The sequence below is a fragment of the Priapulus caudatus genome, unplaced genomic scaffold (assembly GCF_000485595.1).
Source record: "Priapulus caudatus unplaced genomic scaffold, Priapulus_caudatus-5.0.1 Scaffold821, whole genome shotgun sequence".
Taxonomy (NCBI): Eukaryota; Metazoa; Priapulida; class Priapulimorpha; order Priapulimorphida; family Priapulidae; genus Priapulus; species Priapulus caudatus.
In genome coordinates, this window is record NW_014577882.1 from 120,428 (window position 1) to 132,934 (window position 12,507).

Genomic DNA, 12,507 nt, shown 5'->3' on the forward strand with positions numbered 1-12,507 from the left:
AAATAATAATATTGATTTAGTATTAGCAGATGTAGTTTGAGTCTGATTGCCAGCTTTTGCGTTAGTACACTGAGTAATGTTGAGCGGGTCTATGTCCCCAAGGGTACTGGCCGGACCGTACCCAGGGTTACTTTCCGGCAGTACCCTGAGGGACATAGACCCTCTCAGCGTCAATAGCAGGATCTGCATACTATCTAAACAAATGAGTTATTTATGTATCTAGTAATCTTTTTAGAGTTATTATTATTAATATTTACGTTTATTGTTTGTGATTTGCATTAATAATGTGCGCATTCATACGAACATGTCTCTAATTTAGACAAACACCAATCGCGTGTGTCATAAAAATGTATAGAGAGACCAGGCATATGATTACTTACTAGTTACCTAACTAGTATGTTACTTCTACGTGTATCAAGTTGGTGCTATATTAGATATAGTTTTATGAAGTTGAGTATTTAATTAAAATGTTATTTAGCTGCACGTATTGCTGTTGTGGTGTGTACAGGAACAAAATCCCACACCCATAGTTTCGTAAATTGTCAACGCGTCAACGACAATTGGCGGTGACGGTGATGGTGGTGATGCTGCAGCTGATGACAATTAAGATGGTACTGATGTTAATCACAATAGTGCTGGTGTTGATGATGATAACTGATTAATGGAATGGCGGCTGTGGTGGTGCTGTTGTTGTTGTTGTTGTTGTTGTTGTTGTTGTTGTTGTTGTTGTTGTTGGTGGTGGTGGTGGTGGCAGTGCTGTTGCTGCTGCTGCTGCTGCTGGTGGTAGTGATGGTTGTGGTGTGTGGTGGTGGTGGGGCTGCTGGTGCTGTTGCTGCTACTGGTGTTAATTGGTGTTGGTGCTGCTGTTGCTGCTGCTGCTGCTGCTGCTGCTGCTGCTGCTACTGGTGTTGGTAATGGTGGCGATGATAACATTGTTTTGTTTGCACTCTTTTGTCTCTTCATATTCTTTCTTACTTATCACATGATGCAGCACACTCATTTTGTGTTGGATATACTAATAATGTGTTTAAATATACTATACACATTTCCAGGCGTAGAGTCTTAGAAAAACACAGTGGCTACGCGTCCGGTCATCCATTACAAAGCTCAGCACAGATTCCCAAATCCACGTCACGATTAGGCCACGCCCCCTTTCAAATCGTTGATTTTACTGGATTTACTATTGCTTAAAAAGTTACAAAAACACACTTTTTTGATAAAATACCTAAAGGTAAGTAATATTATGGTAAAAACTTATTGTTTGTTTTTTACTGAAAAAATATATTTGGGTTCGCATAAGAAATATATGACCGGACGCATAGCCTGGGAGCTGGGCGGCCGGTAACCGGACGCGTAGCCACAGCCTAAAGATAACGTTTGAACTCAATATCAGGGTTCATAGTAGAAAGACACATGTTGAAATAAGGACTTATAAGACCCATTCTGAAGGCCAAAATAAGACTTTTTTACGCGATTTCTGATAGATCACCGACTATTAAAGTACACTAATAATATTTATATAACAATTGCACAGCAGATTTAATTATTCCGTATTATATATACAACAATTCTTACTCTAAGTCGAGAACAGTTTATAAAACAATTTATATGAAATATTGTAGATTGAAAAATAAGGACTATTAAGTACTTTTCTAAGATTTCACCAAAAATAAGTACTAATAAGGGCCCTTATTTTATTTTTGGCAAAATAAGTACTTATAAGCCTTTGGAAGACCCGCTACGAACCCTGAATATCACAGGATTCAGCGTGCCGACAAATAAAGACTATTCGTAAAAATAAAAATAATACGTAACAATGAAAGACGGCGACGACATGCTGGCACAGGTATAACAAGAAAAATGCGGATAACGATAACACGAAAGGAAAGTAAAGGAACACAGAAGTTACAACGAGATCACATTAGTTCTCGATCTCTACAGCAATTGGAGCCGAAAATTTAAACACCGGCTGATGACGTAACTAACGGAGAATTACGCGAAAAAAATATTTCTCGTAAGTTGATGGAGCCGGGGGGGATTGCATCTTCCAGCTAGCATCAGGTGGGTAGAAGGATAGCAAGAGCTCTCTAACTGCGCAGTAGCCTGGCCAACTATCTAGCACATGACAGAATTAACCGCATACCTTGGCTAACAGCGGGAGCGAAAAACACTAGATTCTTCTGCTATATATAGTATATAAAACGCTATCACGCTAAGGGAACGCTGCTACGAATGGCGATGACATCATGCTGCGTGACACTTGTACAGCCTCTATGCGAATCGTCCTGCTGTGAAGGCTTCTTTCTTATGTATAGGTTTCTTATACATAAGAGGCACAGTGGCGCACCGCCGTTGTCAAAATTAACATCGCCATTGCGAAAATGTTCCCCCCCCCCCGGCGTCCGACTGCAGCGCCCGCATGCGTGCCTAGGGCACGTCTTTGAATCCACCATGCGTGTTTTTTCCATTTTTCCAACTAGCCATTACCTCCTTTGTCTAATTTTCCCTCGGAAGAAACCCCGGAGTGTGGTAGCATAAGACACTTATGGGGCTATCCTATCTCGCATAAAGTCCTGCTGCTACTCTCTCTCTCTCTCTCTCTCTCTCTCTCTCCCGCTCTAGCCTTCGCTCTCACTCTTGCCCTCTCTCGCTCTCGCTCTCACTCTTGCCCCTCCCTCCCTCCCTCCCTCCCTCCCTCCCTCTCTCTCTCTCTCCCCTCTCTAGAGCTTAGCGACAGCATCACCTTTCGCCCGTGCACTCGGCTGCGTGTAGCTCTATGACGTCGTCCCGGTAGTGAAGAGCGCACAGCGGACAGCGCACGTGCACACGCCGCATGACACCGGGCTCCGGCGGCTGCATCGCCGTGGCAACACTGCCTCCAGCGAGGGCTCGCGGGTGAATCTGGGTCATGTCATCGTCGTCGTCGTCGTCCTCATGGCGCTGCCGCTGCGGGGAGACGGATGTCGTAACGTTAAATCGACGAGTTTTTTTCCCAGCGGATGCAAATGCGATCGAGGGGCCACGCACGCGTTGCAAAACTAGATGCCGCGGAAAACCCCACGATTCATTAACTCTGCTAATTAAGGCTAATGAAGTCCAGTATTAGAAGTCCGGCGACCGACGACACACTCATTTACTTCTCGATTCGCGGTCTCGACTTTGCACCAACTTAGACATTTTCTCCCATTTTCGTGCGTGATGACCCCACCACCTCCTCCTACTTTAACACGGGAATCACCGCTACCACCCGCCACAAAGGCAACAATCGGATTTATCCTACCTGCTCGGCGGTCGGCTCGGCAACTTTCGCAACATCGACACACTTTGCAGTCATTCTCGTGACCCGTGTCGTTTCCGGTCTCCGCTTCTCTCCCCAGTCGACAGCGTTGGATTCCAATTTTCGCTTCCTGATGCCATTGGCAGATTTGGATTCCGGTTTCCGCTCCCCTCCCCCGTCAGCAGCGTTGGATTCCAGATTTCGCTTCTCTCCCCCGTCGGCGGTTTTGGATTCCGGTCTCCGTTTCTCTCCCCCGTCAACGGCGTTGGATTCCGGTTTTCGCTTCCTTACCCCGTCGGCGGCTTTGGATTCCAGTCTCCGTTTCTCTCCCTTGTTGATGGTGTTGGATTCTGCTTTCCGTTTCCCTCCCCCGTCGTCGGCTTTGACTTCCGGTCTCCGGTTCTCGACCACTTCAGCAGTCTTAGGTCTGCGCGTTGCCACCGTGGTGCCCTCTGGTGGCTTTGCTCTCGCAGCAACGCGGACTCTTTGTCGCGGCACCCTCTCTCCCGTGACTTGCGCCTGCTCGCAAAAAAAAATTGATCTTTTAAATACATCAACTTATTCTCGTTTCGTTTAGTTTCGTTTTTGTCTCGCGTCAGGCCAAAGCAAATACATGCTTCAGGTCTGGTCACTTTGCTCCGAAACCGATGAGAAAAAAAAACGGTCGTGAATCGTTCTATTGTTAACATGCGGTTTCATGAAAAAGAAGTCACTAATTTCTAATGACTAATTTCGTGTTGCTTACGGAGCGCGCGCTCGGCTGTTTCGACGTCCCACGCTGTTCGTCCATTTCCCCCGCTGCTCCGTGTGCTTTCCCGACGGCGAGTGGCGCAGCGGTGGCGCCACCATCGCCGCCGCATTTGCTGTCCATCCGCTGCGCGACGTCAGACTCGTTCTCTCCTCCGTCCGCGTTCCCGTCGCGGTCGTCGTCGTCGTCATCCGACGACCAATCAAAAGCCGCCGCCGCCGTCGTCGAGGTAGCAGCGGGGTCGCCGCGGCGACCGACCGTCGGTGCCGAGCTAGACGCGAGGAGGCGGGGACGCTGCCCTCCGGCGAGCCGTCTGCCCGAGCCGTACGTCCGTCTCATGTCTCGCGCTGCGGGCGCCTCGTCCCAGCTTTCGCCGAGCGGACGCGCGGGCACCAGGGGCCGCAATCGTCTTCTCGCCGGCAGGTCGGATTCAGGCCGAGGGTTCGGCGCGGCGGCGCCGCCTCCTCCGATCGTCTTTCCGGCCGGATTGCGGTTGCGGACGACGCGCAGGGCGTCGCCGTCGCCGCGGCGACCGTCGTTGTCGTCGGCCGCCGGGACGACGAGGTCGGGCAGCGTTTCGTCGCTCTCGTCGAAGATGTTCACTTGTCTGCGCGTCATCATGCGGTGGGAGGGCGCCACCGGCGGGGCGGGATCGCCGTCGCTGTCATGCCACGCGCGGGTCCCTGCAGATGCCCCAAATAAGTCCGTACACCCCGGTGTACACCATACCGGCACACTCACATGCTGTTTTAATTTGGTAGAGCAAATGGAGGTTGGGGTTATTTAATAATTATTTAATTTATTAATTATTGCTGATTATTTAAGATCGCAAAGATGTTACGAAGAGTGACATAATATAGATTGATGGTCATTGAAACCAGACATCAAAGGATTATTAAGATCAGACATTGAGACGTCGACATCGAAACAGTGAGAACAGACATTGACATTCTGGGACCGACCACACTTCTACGATTAATAACTGAGATTTATTAGCCTTACTTCTAGTGATTCTGCCTTGAGCTGATGTGGTCTTGCTGCCTTGCAGAGTTACCATTTTGCCTGACAACTCTGGTGGATCCTGTACAACCGATCTACCCTTTTTCCGGTAGATCAGCGAGCCAGGTACACATGGTCCAACATTAATTGGCTTCCAAGGTGTATTATTCTTAAAGGATTGACAATCAATGATCTGGAAACCAGAGTTTACGTGCACGTTATTGTGTGAATGGCAATCTGGGAAGTTGCTCATTTTCTGATATCCAACTTCTTTGTAATCAGATTTATACATGCTCATACCTTACTCCTCGATTTCACTTTAAACAATGTTAAAGTAATTTTGTCTCTTGTACATCGAAAAATAAAAATTTGCAGAGAAATGTGGTCTTACCTATTGTCAGACATATTACTAGATAACCCGGCTTAAAAATAACCCAGCATTGATGCTGTTATTGGTTATAAAAAAGCAACTGAATGTGAAACTTGCAGCAACTTTACTGAGATTCATGAAAATTAACTTCAACATAGCATGACAATACAACTGCGGGTAATTTCTCCATCCATCACTTCTTCCTAGACTCCCCTAAAAAGTCTTCACCTTAGGCTTTATCATAACTTCATACAGTTTCATTTACTACAAATTACGAGTCCACAAAATTTTCTGACTAAAACCACCGTAAACATTATCCTTGCTGTACACACCATGCCTATTGAGATCACCTTTTGGGTATCTCCAAGTCTAAGAGAGTTATATGACGACAGCAACAACGACAAAAGCAAAGCCAAGCTACGTATATTTCCACTCATTGACGTCTCCGTAGAGATACAATGACGTACGAATTTTCTAATAACATATCAACTCCACTACTGGCATTTCCAGATGTACTAAAAACTAGAAAGGGCAGTTGTCGCCAACTACATGTATCCCCCGTGTTCTCCCCAAGATGTGTAAGTATACGAAGTTTGGTCGCGCTAGGTCAATTAGGGGCCGAGTTATAGAGTGGAAAGGAAATATGAAGGTCGAAAAAAAGGTCAAGGTCAAGGTCAATGCAAAAAATGTTGCAGTGACCTGGTTTCGACGGACGACACCTCTCCCAAGATGTGTAATATACCAAGTTTGTCCGCTAAGGTCAATCTAGGGCCGAGTTTATAGAGATGAAGGAAATATGATCAAAGGTCAAAGTAAAGGTCAAATAAAGGTCGTAGTGACCTGGTTTGTTAGCTAGCGTAATTAGGCCGAGTTAAGAGCGGAAAGGAATATTGATCAGGTCAATGTAAACGTCAAATAAAGCGCGATGATCCTGGTTTTGGTACGCCTGCCCACTTCTCCAAGATGGTTGTAAGTTTACAGTTTGGTAGCGGAGTCAATTAGGGCCGGTTATAGAGCGTAAGAAATAGATCATACGTCAAGGTATAAGATCAAAAAAGAGTCGCGCCTGTGAACCTTGGTTCTATCGACGCTGCTACCTTCTCCCCAGTATGTGTATAGTATACCAAAGTTTGCGTTAGCGCTACGGTCAATTAGCGGGCCGAGTTAGAGGCGAACGGAAATATGATCAGTCAAGGTAAAAGGTAAATAAGTCCAAGACTTTTTTGCAGTACGCTGCTCACCCTTCTCCCCAAAAGATGTGTTAAGTTTATACCGAGTTTTGGTAAGCGCTAGGTGAATTAAGGGCGTCGAGTTATAGAACGGAAGGAAATTGTCATCGGCGCGGCGGCTGGGGAGACATGAAACCATAGTATCCCCGCCGACTTCGTCGCGGGGGATACAATAACGTTGTGTGCAGCTGCTCACATGGAAAAGTAATACATTACTTTCAAACGCATAGAAATAGCCTAGAAACGCATAGCAATGCATTTAATATGCCTAGAAATAGAGATATACCTTGTACAGTTGTGCGTAGTCAGCCCACAATTTCAGCAACAATGGTACGTAGTTGTAGTGATTCCGGTTCGGTATATTAATACAATGTGGCAGGCGTTGACCTTTCCGGCTCGGAGGCTACACACACACAGGACGAGACATTCAAAACAACACATGCTCGACCGTTAAAACAGCTTATGTCGATAATCATTTGAATTCAGAATGCAAATTGCACTCCATTCATGAAATAGATACACCATTTCTGAGTGAAATGAGAGAACAACAAAGAGGGAGTGAGAGAGAGAGAGAAAGAGTTTAACAGATTGAGTAGGGAAAGAGAAAGAGAAATAAAGAGAGACTGACAGAGTGAGTAGGAGAGAGAGAAATAGGGAGAGGGAAAAGTGATAGAGAGAGAGGTTGGACAGGGAGAGGGAGAGGGAGAGGGAGAGGGAGAGGGAAAGGGATATGTAGAGATAGAGAGAGAGAGGGAGAGGGAAAGGGATATGTAGAGATAGAGAGAGAGAGTGCAACAGAAAGAGAGATGCAATAATGGCAACAACATACCATCTTTGCCATCCTTTGTTTGTTGGCAAGACTTGCAGACACAATAACATCTCGGTCTAGACGAAAACGCTCGTCAGCCGAGCTGACAATCTAAAAACGAACCCAAACCACCGAGTACGTAATAAAAGTTCACAAAATTCAGAAATCAGTGGACAAAAAAGTACGCCGCCTACTCTCATGGCACGTCTTTGTGTAAAAACATGAAAATGCGTAGCTTACATAAATATAAACCCATATTCACATAACACACACATGGACGCACACGCACATGAACGTATGCGCACGGACACGCACATGCACACGGACGCACGCGCACGGACATGGACACCCACCCACCCCTGCACACATGCACGCACACACACACACGATGGAATGGCCGACTTACCGGTGGTGAGAGCAATGTTCCTCGCGCTCCATCCCCTTCTTCGTCGACGGCAAACGTTCCATCGCGTTCCCAACCGGGGCTTCCAGAGTACAGCTTCCGTAGTCCGTTTGTCCGCGGCCCTTCCTCAGCGCGAAGACCCGCCGTGCACTCCACGCCCACGTCGTTGTCGTCGTCGTCGTCGTAGTCGTCGTCGTCGATCCTGCGCGCCGATAAACGAACAATAAACTCAACGAAAGAAATCTTCCTGCGCCTCGTCGTCATGAGCAGACGTCGAGAGAACGCAAACGCGGCGGCGGCGGCGCGTGGTGCAGCGCCGCAGAAACTCCATCTTACGCGTCGAGCCGTCGGCGCGTGATGGGAATCGGTGAGAATTTCATCAACGATCATCGGTTGTACCCAACCGATCGATGATCAAAAATCATCGGTTGAATGTTATTGATCGCAGCTACCAGATATTGAAATATATCATATATCATAATAATACAGTATTTTTTATAATACAATATTCTAAAAGATACGTAACAGTATTAATACATAGGGAGGGGGGTGTAGGTTAGCTATATAAGCTGTAAAGTAACCAAAACACACAAAAATAATATAATGAGTCATTTCATCAACGTTTTCATGTGTTATATAAAATAAAATAAAATAAATTTTTGATAATCGATTATTTATTTTCCTAATCGAGCGCTTAGTCGGTTGCTGCAAACGACCGACTTTCGATTATAATCGATCATCGGGACGTCACTACCGTCGGCGGCATCCTCCGTCCTCTCTCGTCGGCGATACTGCGAGCTCCTCCTCCTCCTCCTCCTCCTCCTCCTCCTCCTCCTCCTCCTCTGACACAACGTCGCCTTCCACCGCGGCGTCGTCCGCTCCTGTCGCCCTTCTCTCCTCCTGCAAGCAGAGGAACGACGAAAAATGGCGGAGATGGCAGTGCAAACGAGAAGTCGTTAGAAGAGGAAGCCCACTGCGGTCACCCGTACTCAGGGCATAAAATTCAAATTTTTTGCACCGGCCCAGAGGGCTGGTAATAGCTTCTTTTTTTTATCAGCTCTCACCATAATTTACCAGCCCTAAGAAATTTTTTTTGCTGTTTGAACCAGATCGTGAATGATGTCCGAAGTGTTTTTGTCAACGTGATGTTTCACGCTTGCATTCTCGATTTCAAATTTGTAAAATGTTGATAAGTTATGGCGTGATATCCTTCAGGTAAAACAGGAATGTAGGCTATTTGCTTATTACATGTATTAATGCTATAAATATAAAAGTAGGTACTCGCTAACACGGACGAAACCACCGGCTCGCAAAGCCGGTGTTTTGCCAATATTACCGGCCCTCCAAATAATTTGACGGCATATGACGGTGGGGCGGTGCTAATTTCGCGACCTGCCCATGCCTCGCCGCGCGGCGCCGTGGCGACGCGAAGAGCTACGTGGGCAGTGGGTGGATCTAATTTTGATGCGAATGCCGAGCATCCGTATATCCTCAGCAAGGTATGTTTTTGTAGCGGATGTGCAGTCGCTTTGTTCGTTTTCGCGAAAAATTGTGCGACGGAGACTAAAATTAACACTCTAACCCGGTCGTCCGAGGAAAATGACAGCCTTCATTGGGCTTCAGAAATTTATTGAAAAAGTAGCTAGGAGTGCGAGGGGTTGCTTTTTTTATGGTTATACGTTCAATAATCGGTGCAATCACTACGTTTTCTTCCCAATTGATTCGCTGTAAATATTGTCGTGTCGTAAATCTGGTTCAATTTCTAAGAAAACGAATTCCAAACTTTTGCGCCTTGTGCCATAAGCTGGGCCCCTAAAATTGAGCCGGCCGGGTACCTAATGATATTACTTTTATTTAATTTCAGGAGACCAACTGGTTGCTAGTATTTTTCCACAGGCTTTACATATATATATATTGTATATATATTATTATATATTTAGACATTTATTATATATATATATTTATATATATATATATAAACATTCACGGCTCTATAGCATTGCAAATTCAGGATTACGGCTGCTGTAGTTAGACGATTAGAGATGTGCAACGAGAATTCGGGCCGGAAATTTGGCACGTTACCGGGTGCGTGTGCATGCACCAAATACGGCGCGCGCGAGCTCACCTGTGTGGCACCTGTATCGCTACAGGGAAACAGATCAGGAGTCTGGCATCCCGCGGCACTTTCCTGTCCGCTCTGACAAGATGCGCGGCCGCTGCTGCCGTCGCTGGGCTGGCGAGTGCGCGAATGCGCAAACTGACGTCACGCACGTGAGAAAAAAAACACACGATAAGGATAAATTGGTCGCGAGAAGATTAAAGAGTCATCTTAGATGCGTCGATTTCAACGAAATGCTCTAGCATTGATGTGATAACTTAAAAAATGTCATGCATACGTACGACATCGGCTAAGGCGAAGTGAATTAGTGTAGCATTGTCATAAATGACTCACATATATATGCATTAAGAAAGCTCTGACGATTCCTGATACGTGTATACTCGTATATATATACGTACACGCTTGCTGGGGAATTCGGTCTTGGGTATTGGTGATGTGTGATCCAATCCCTGCTGCTCTAAGTAGTGTGCCTGGTCTTCGACTAGCATTTTATAGCTGTTTTCCTTCTTTTCTGCTTCCATTGACATGCTTAGTGCCAGCTATCCATAATAAACCATTTCCTTAGACAAAACACTCAAGTGTATCTCTGTGTGAGATAAACCCAGCGTTAGAAATTAACTTTTTAACAAGCCAGCAACTACTTGCTGCCCGAAAAATAGAGCAAGCAGCAAATTTACTCACCCAGACAGAATCTTTGTGTGCCTTTAATACAGTTTATTAGGAATTTCTTAAGAGCAAGAATTTGTTGTCGACATTAAGAGCAGGCAGCCATCTAACCCTTGCAGGCAAAAAAATTGGTGCTTGCTACCCTTAATTTCCAACCCTGAGTAAACCTACACATTACTTGATGCTGATCGTAACACACGTTTTCGTAATGTATAACGACACGGATCTTATAACATCCTGTGAATGTTGAACCTAATTTTGATCAGAAAGGATAACCTTTTTTTTAAATAAAAGCCATCCGTACAGCTGCACGGACTCTGGGGACGAGCTTATTACTCAAGGCTATGGTAATTCAAAGTTAAAAGTTGAAAGTAATAAGCAAAGTTGGATTGCGATTTTGTTCAATAGGACACTTACGCTCAGTTCCTTCATTTCAGACAAAGTCATTCCTTCTTCGTAGAATCCCGCATCTATGAATTCATAACAAAATACACATCACCATGTGAGTGATAGAAAGACCACGCTACACTGACTACGACACGTGATCATGCATGCGCTATTTAGGCGATAAAAATGACGTAGATCCTATTGCTGCCATCTAAATAGGAAGTTTACATATAAATATGTCACTTTCGAATATACAGTGTGAAAAGTTAAAAACTAGATCGCTATGTGCCAAAATTTGAGATAAAATATTATATTATTTCAAATGCAATAACAGCTACATAATAAAAGATAGTTCACGAGACAGAGTCATTGCAGATAAATGTTTGATGTACCAAAGCAATACTGGCATACAGTCTGTCAATAGTCCTGCACTCTAATTTATAATAAGGTCACATCTACTAAGAGGTTATTGCCAATGTTATAACAAAGAACTATACATTGTTTATATAGAAAACACCTTCTTTATGAATGCTGTTGTTGCACTTGACCCTATGTATCTAACATTTTTGTTTTCTATATACATAATATATGGTTACCTTGCAACTCTGCCTTATATTTGTTCCTATCCAGTTCGGTTTGGTCCGCCACAAAAGTTTTTTTCTGCATTCTCTGTGAACGCAACTGTGGCAGCGTCATTGCCTGAAAATGAAACTCGAGCATGAACCAATGTCTGCATAAAATACGCTGTGACATCGAAGCAGTTACAGTCGCTTACATCAAAAGAAAAATCTAGTATTACTTGGATTTCATAATTTGATAACGTTTATATTGAACAACGTAAACATGCCCTCTCCCTTGTGATATCGTTTCCTGATCAGCCAAGATCGCCAAGTTCGTGCGCTTAAACGCACGTTTGCATCCCAACAAAAATATCGACTCCAAGTGACCTCCCTAATGAGCAGTCTTTAGCACGTCTCCTCTCAAGATTGATCGGGGCAAAAGCTGCCCAAGCCTAGTTCAGCACCCCGGATTAATTTACCATATTTGCGAAAACACATTGGCGGGGTCCCAAACTATCCTTGATCGCAGCTAAAGCTGCCTGCCAATTACACGAGATGGACAGGTCTGTTATGTTACGTACATAAACGCTAAACACAGAACTTGACCAGATAGTGCCAGGTGGCTGTAACTCAAGAGAGAGCGAGAGAAAGAGAGCTAGAGCACATGGCATGTGTTGGTGGTATATATATACAGGGGTCAAAATTAGATTTTTATTATGGTATCCATTCGGGATACCAGGTATTGAAATCTGGTATCCCCCCCAAAGATCTGGTATCCTATTTTTTGGATAGTAATTTCAACAATGTTGGTAACCAAAATCTTGAAATATGCAATAATAGCATTTGAAAATTATATGTAATGTAATTATTATATAAAACAAGTGCCGCAGAGCGACAGCGCTCAACTGACGTGTACTGTAGCCAGCTATTCTTCTGATAAA

At 45.0% G+C, this 12,507-nt stretch overlaps 1 protein-coding gene across 1 annotated transcript in view; it reads right to left on the bottom strand.

Moving 5' to 3' along the window:
- The window catches only part of LOC106813763, a 20,856-nt gene that overhangs the window by 6,004 nt on the left and 2,345 nt on the right, over positions 1-12,507 (bottom strand). Inside the window, exons 3-13 of the mRNA XM_014817984.1 lie at positions 11,603-11,705; positions 11,037-11,089; positions 10,352-10,492; positions 9,960-10,091; positions 8,682-8,734; positions 7,838-8,036; positions 7,453-7,542; positions 5,028-5,217; positions 4,023-4,708; positions 3,281-3,796; positions 2,744-2,946 (exon numbers count right to left, since the gene is read on the bottom strand). Of these exons, the coding sequence (XP_014673470.1) occupies positions 2,744-2,946; positions 3,281-3,796; positions 4,023-4,708; positions 5,028-5,217; positions 7,453-7,542; positions 7,838-8,036; positions 8,682-8,734; positions 9,960-10,091; positions 10,352-10,492; positions 11,037-11,089; positions 11,603-11,705 (2,366 nt within the window). The remainder of the gene's footprint in view (positions 1-2,743; positions 2,947-3,280; positions 3,797-4,022; positions 4,709-5,027; positions 5,218-7,452; positions 7,543-7,837; positions 8,037-8,681; positions 8,735-9,959; positions 10,092-10,351; positions 10,493-11,036; positions 11,090-11,602; positions 11,706-12,507) is intronic.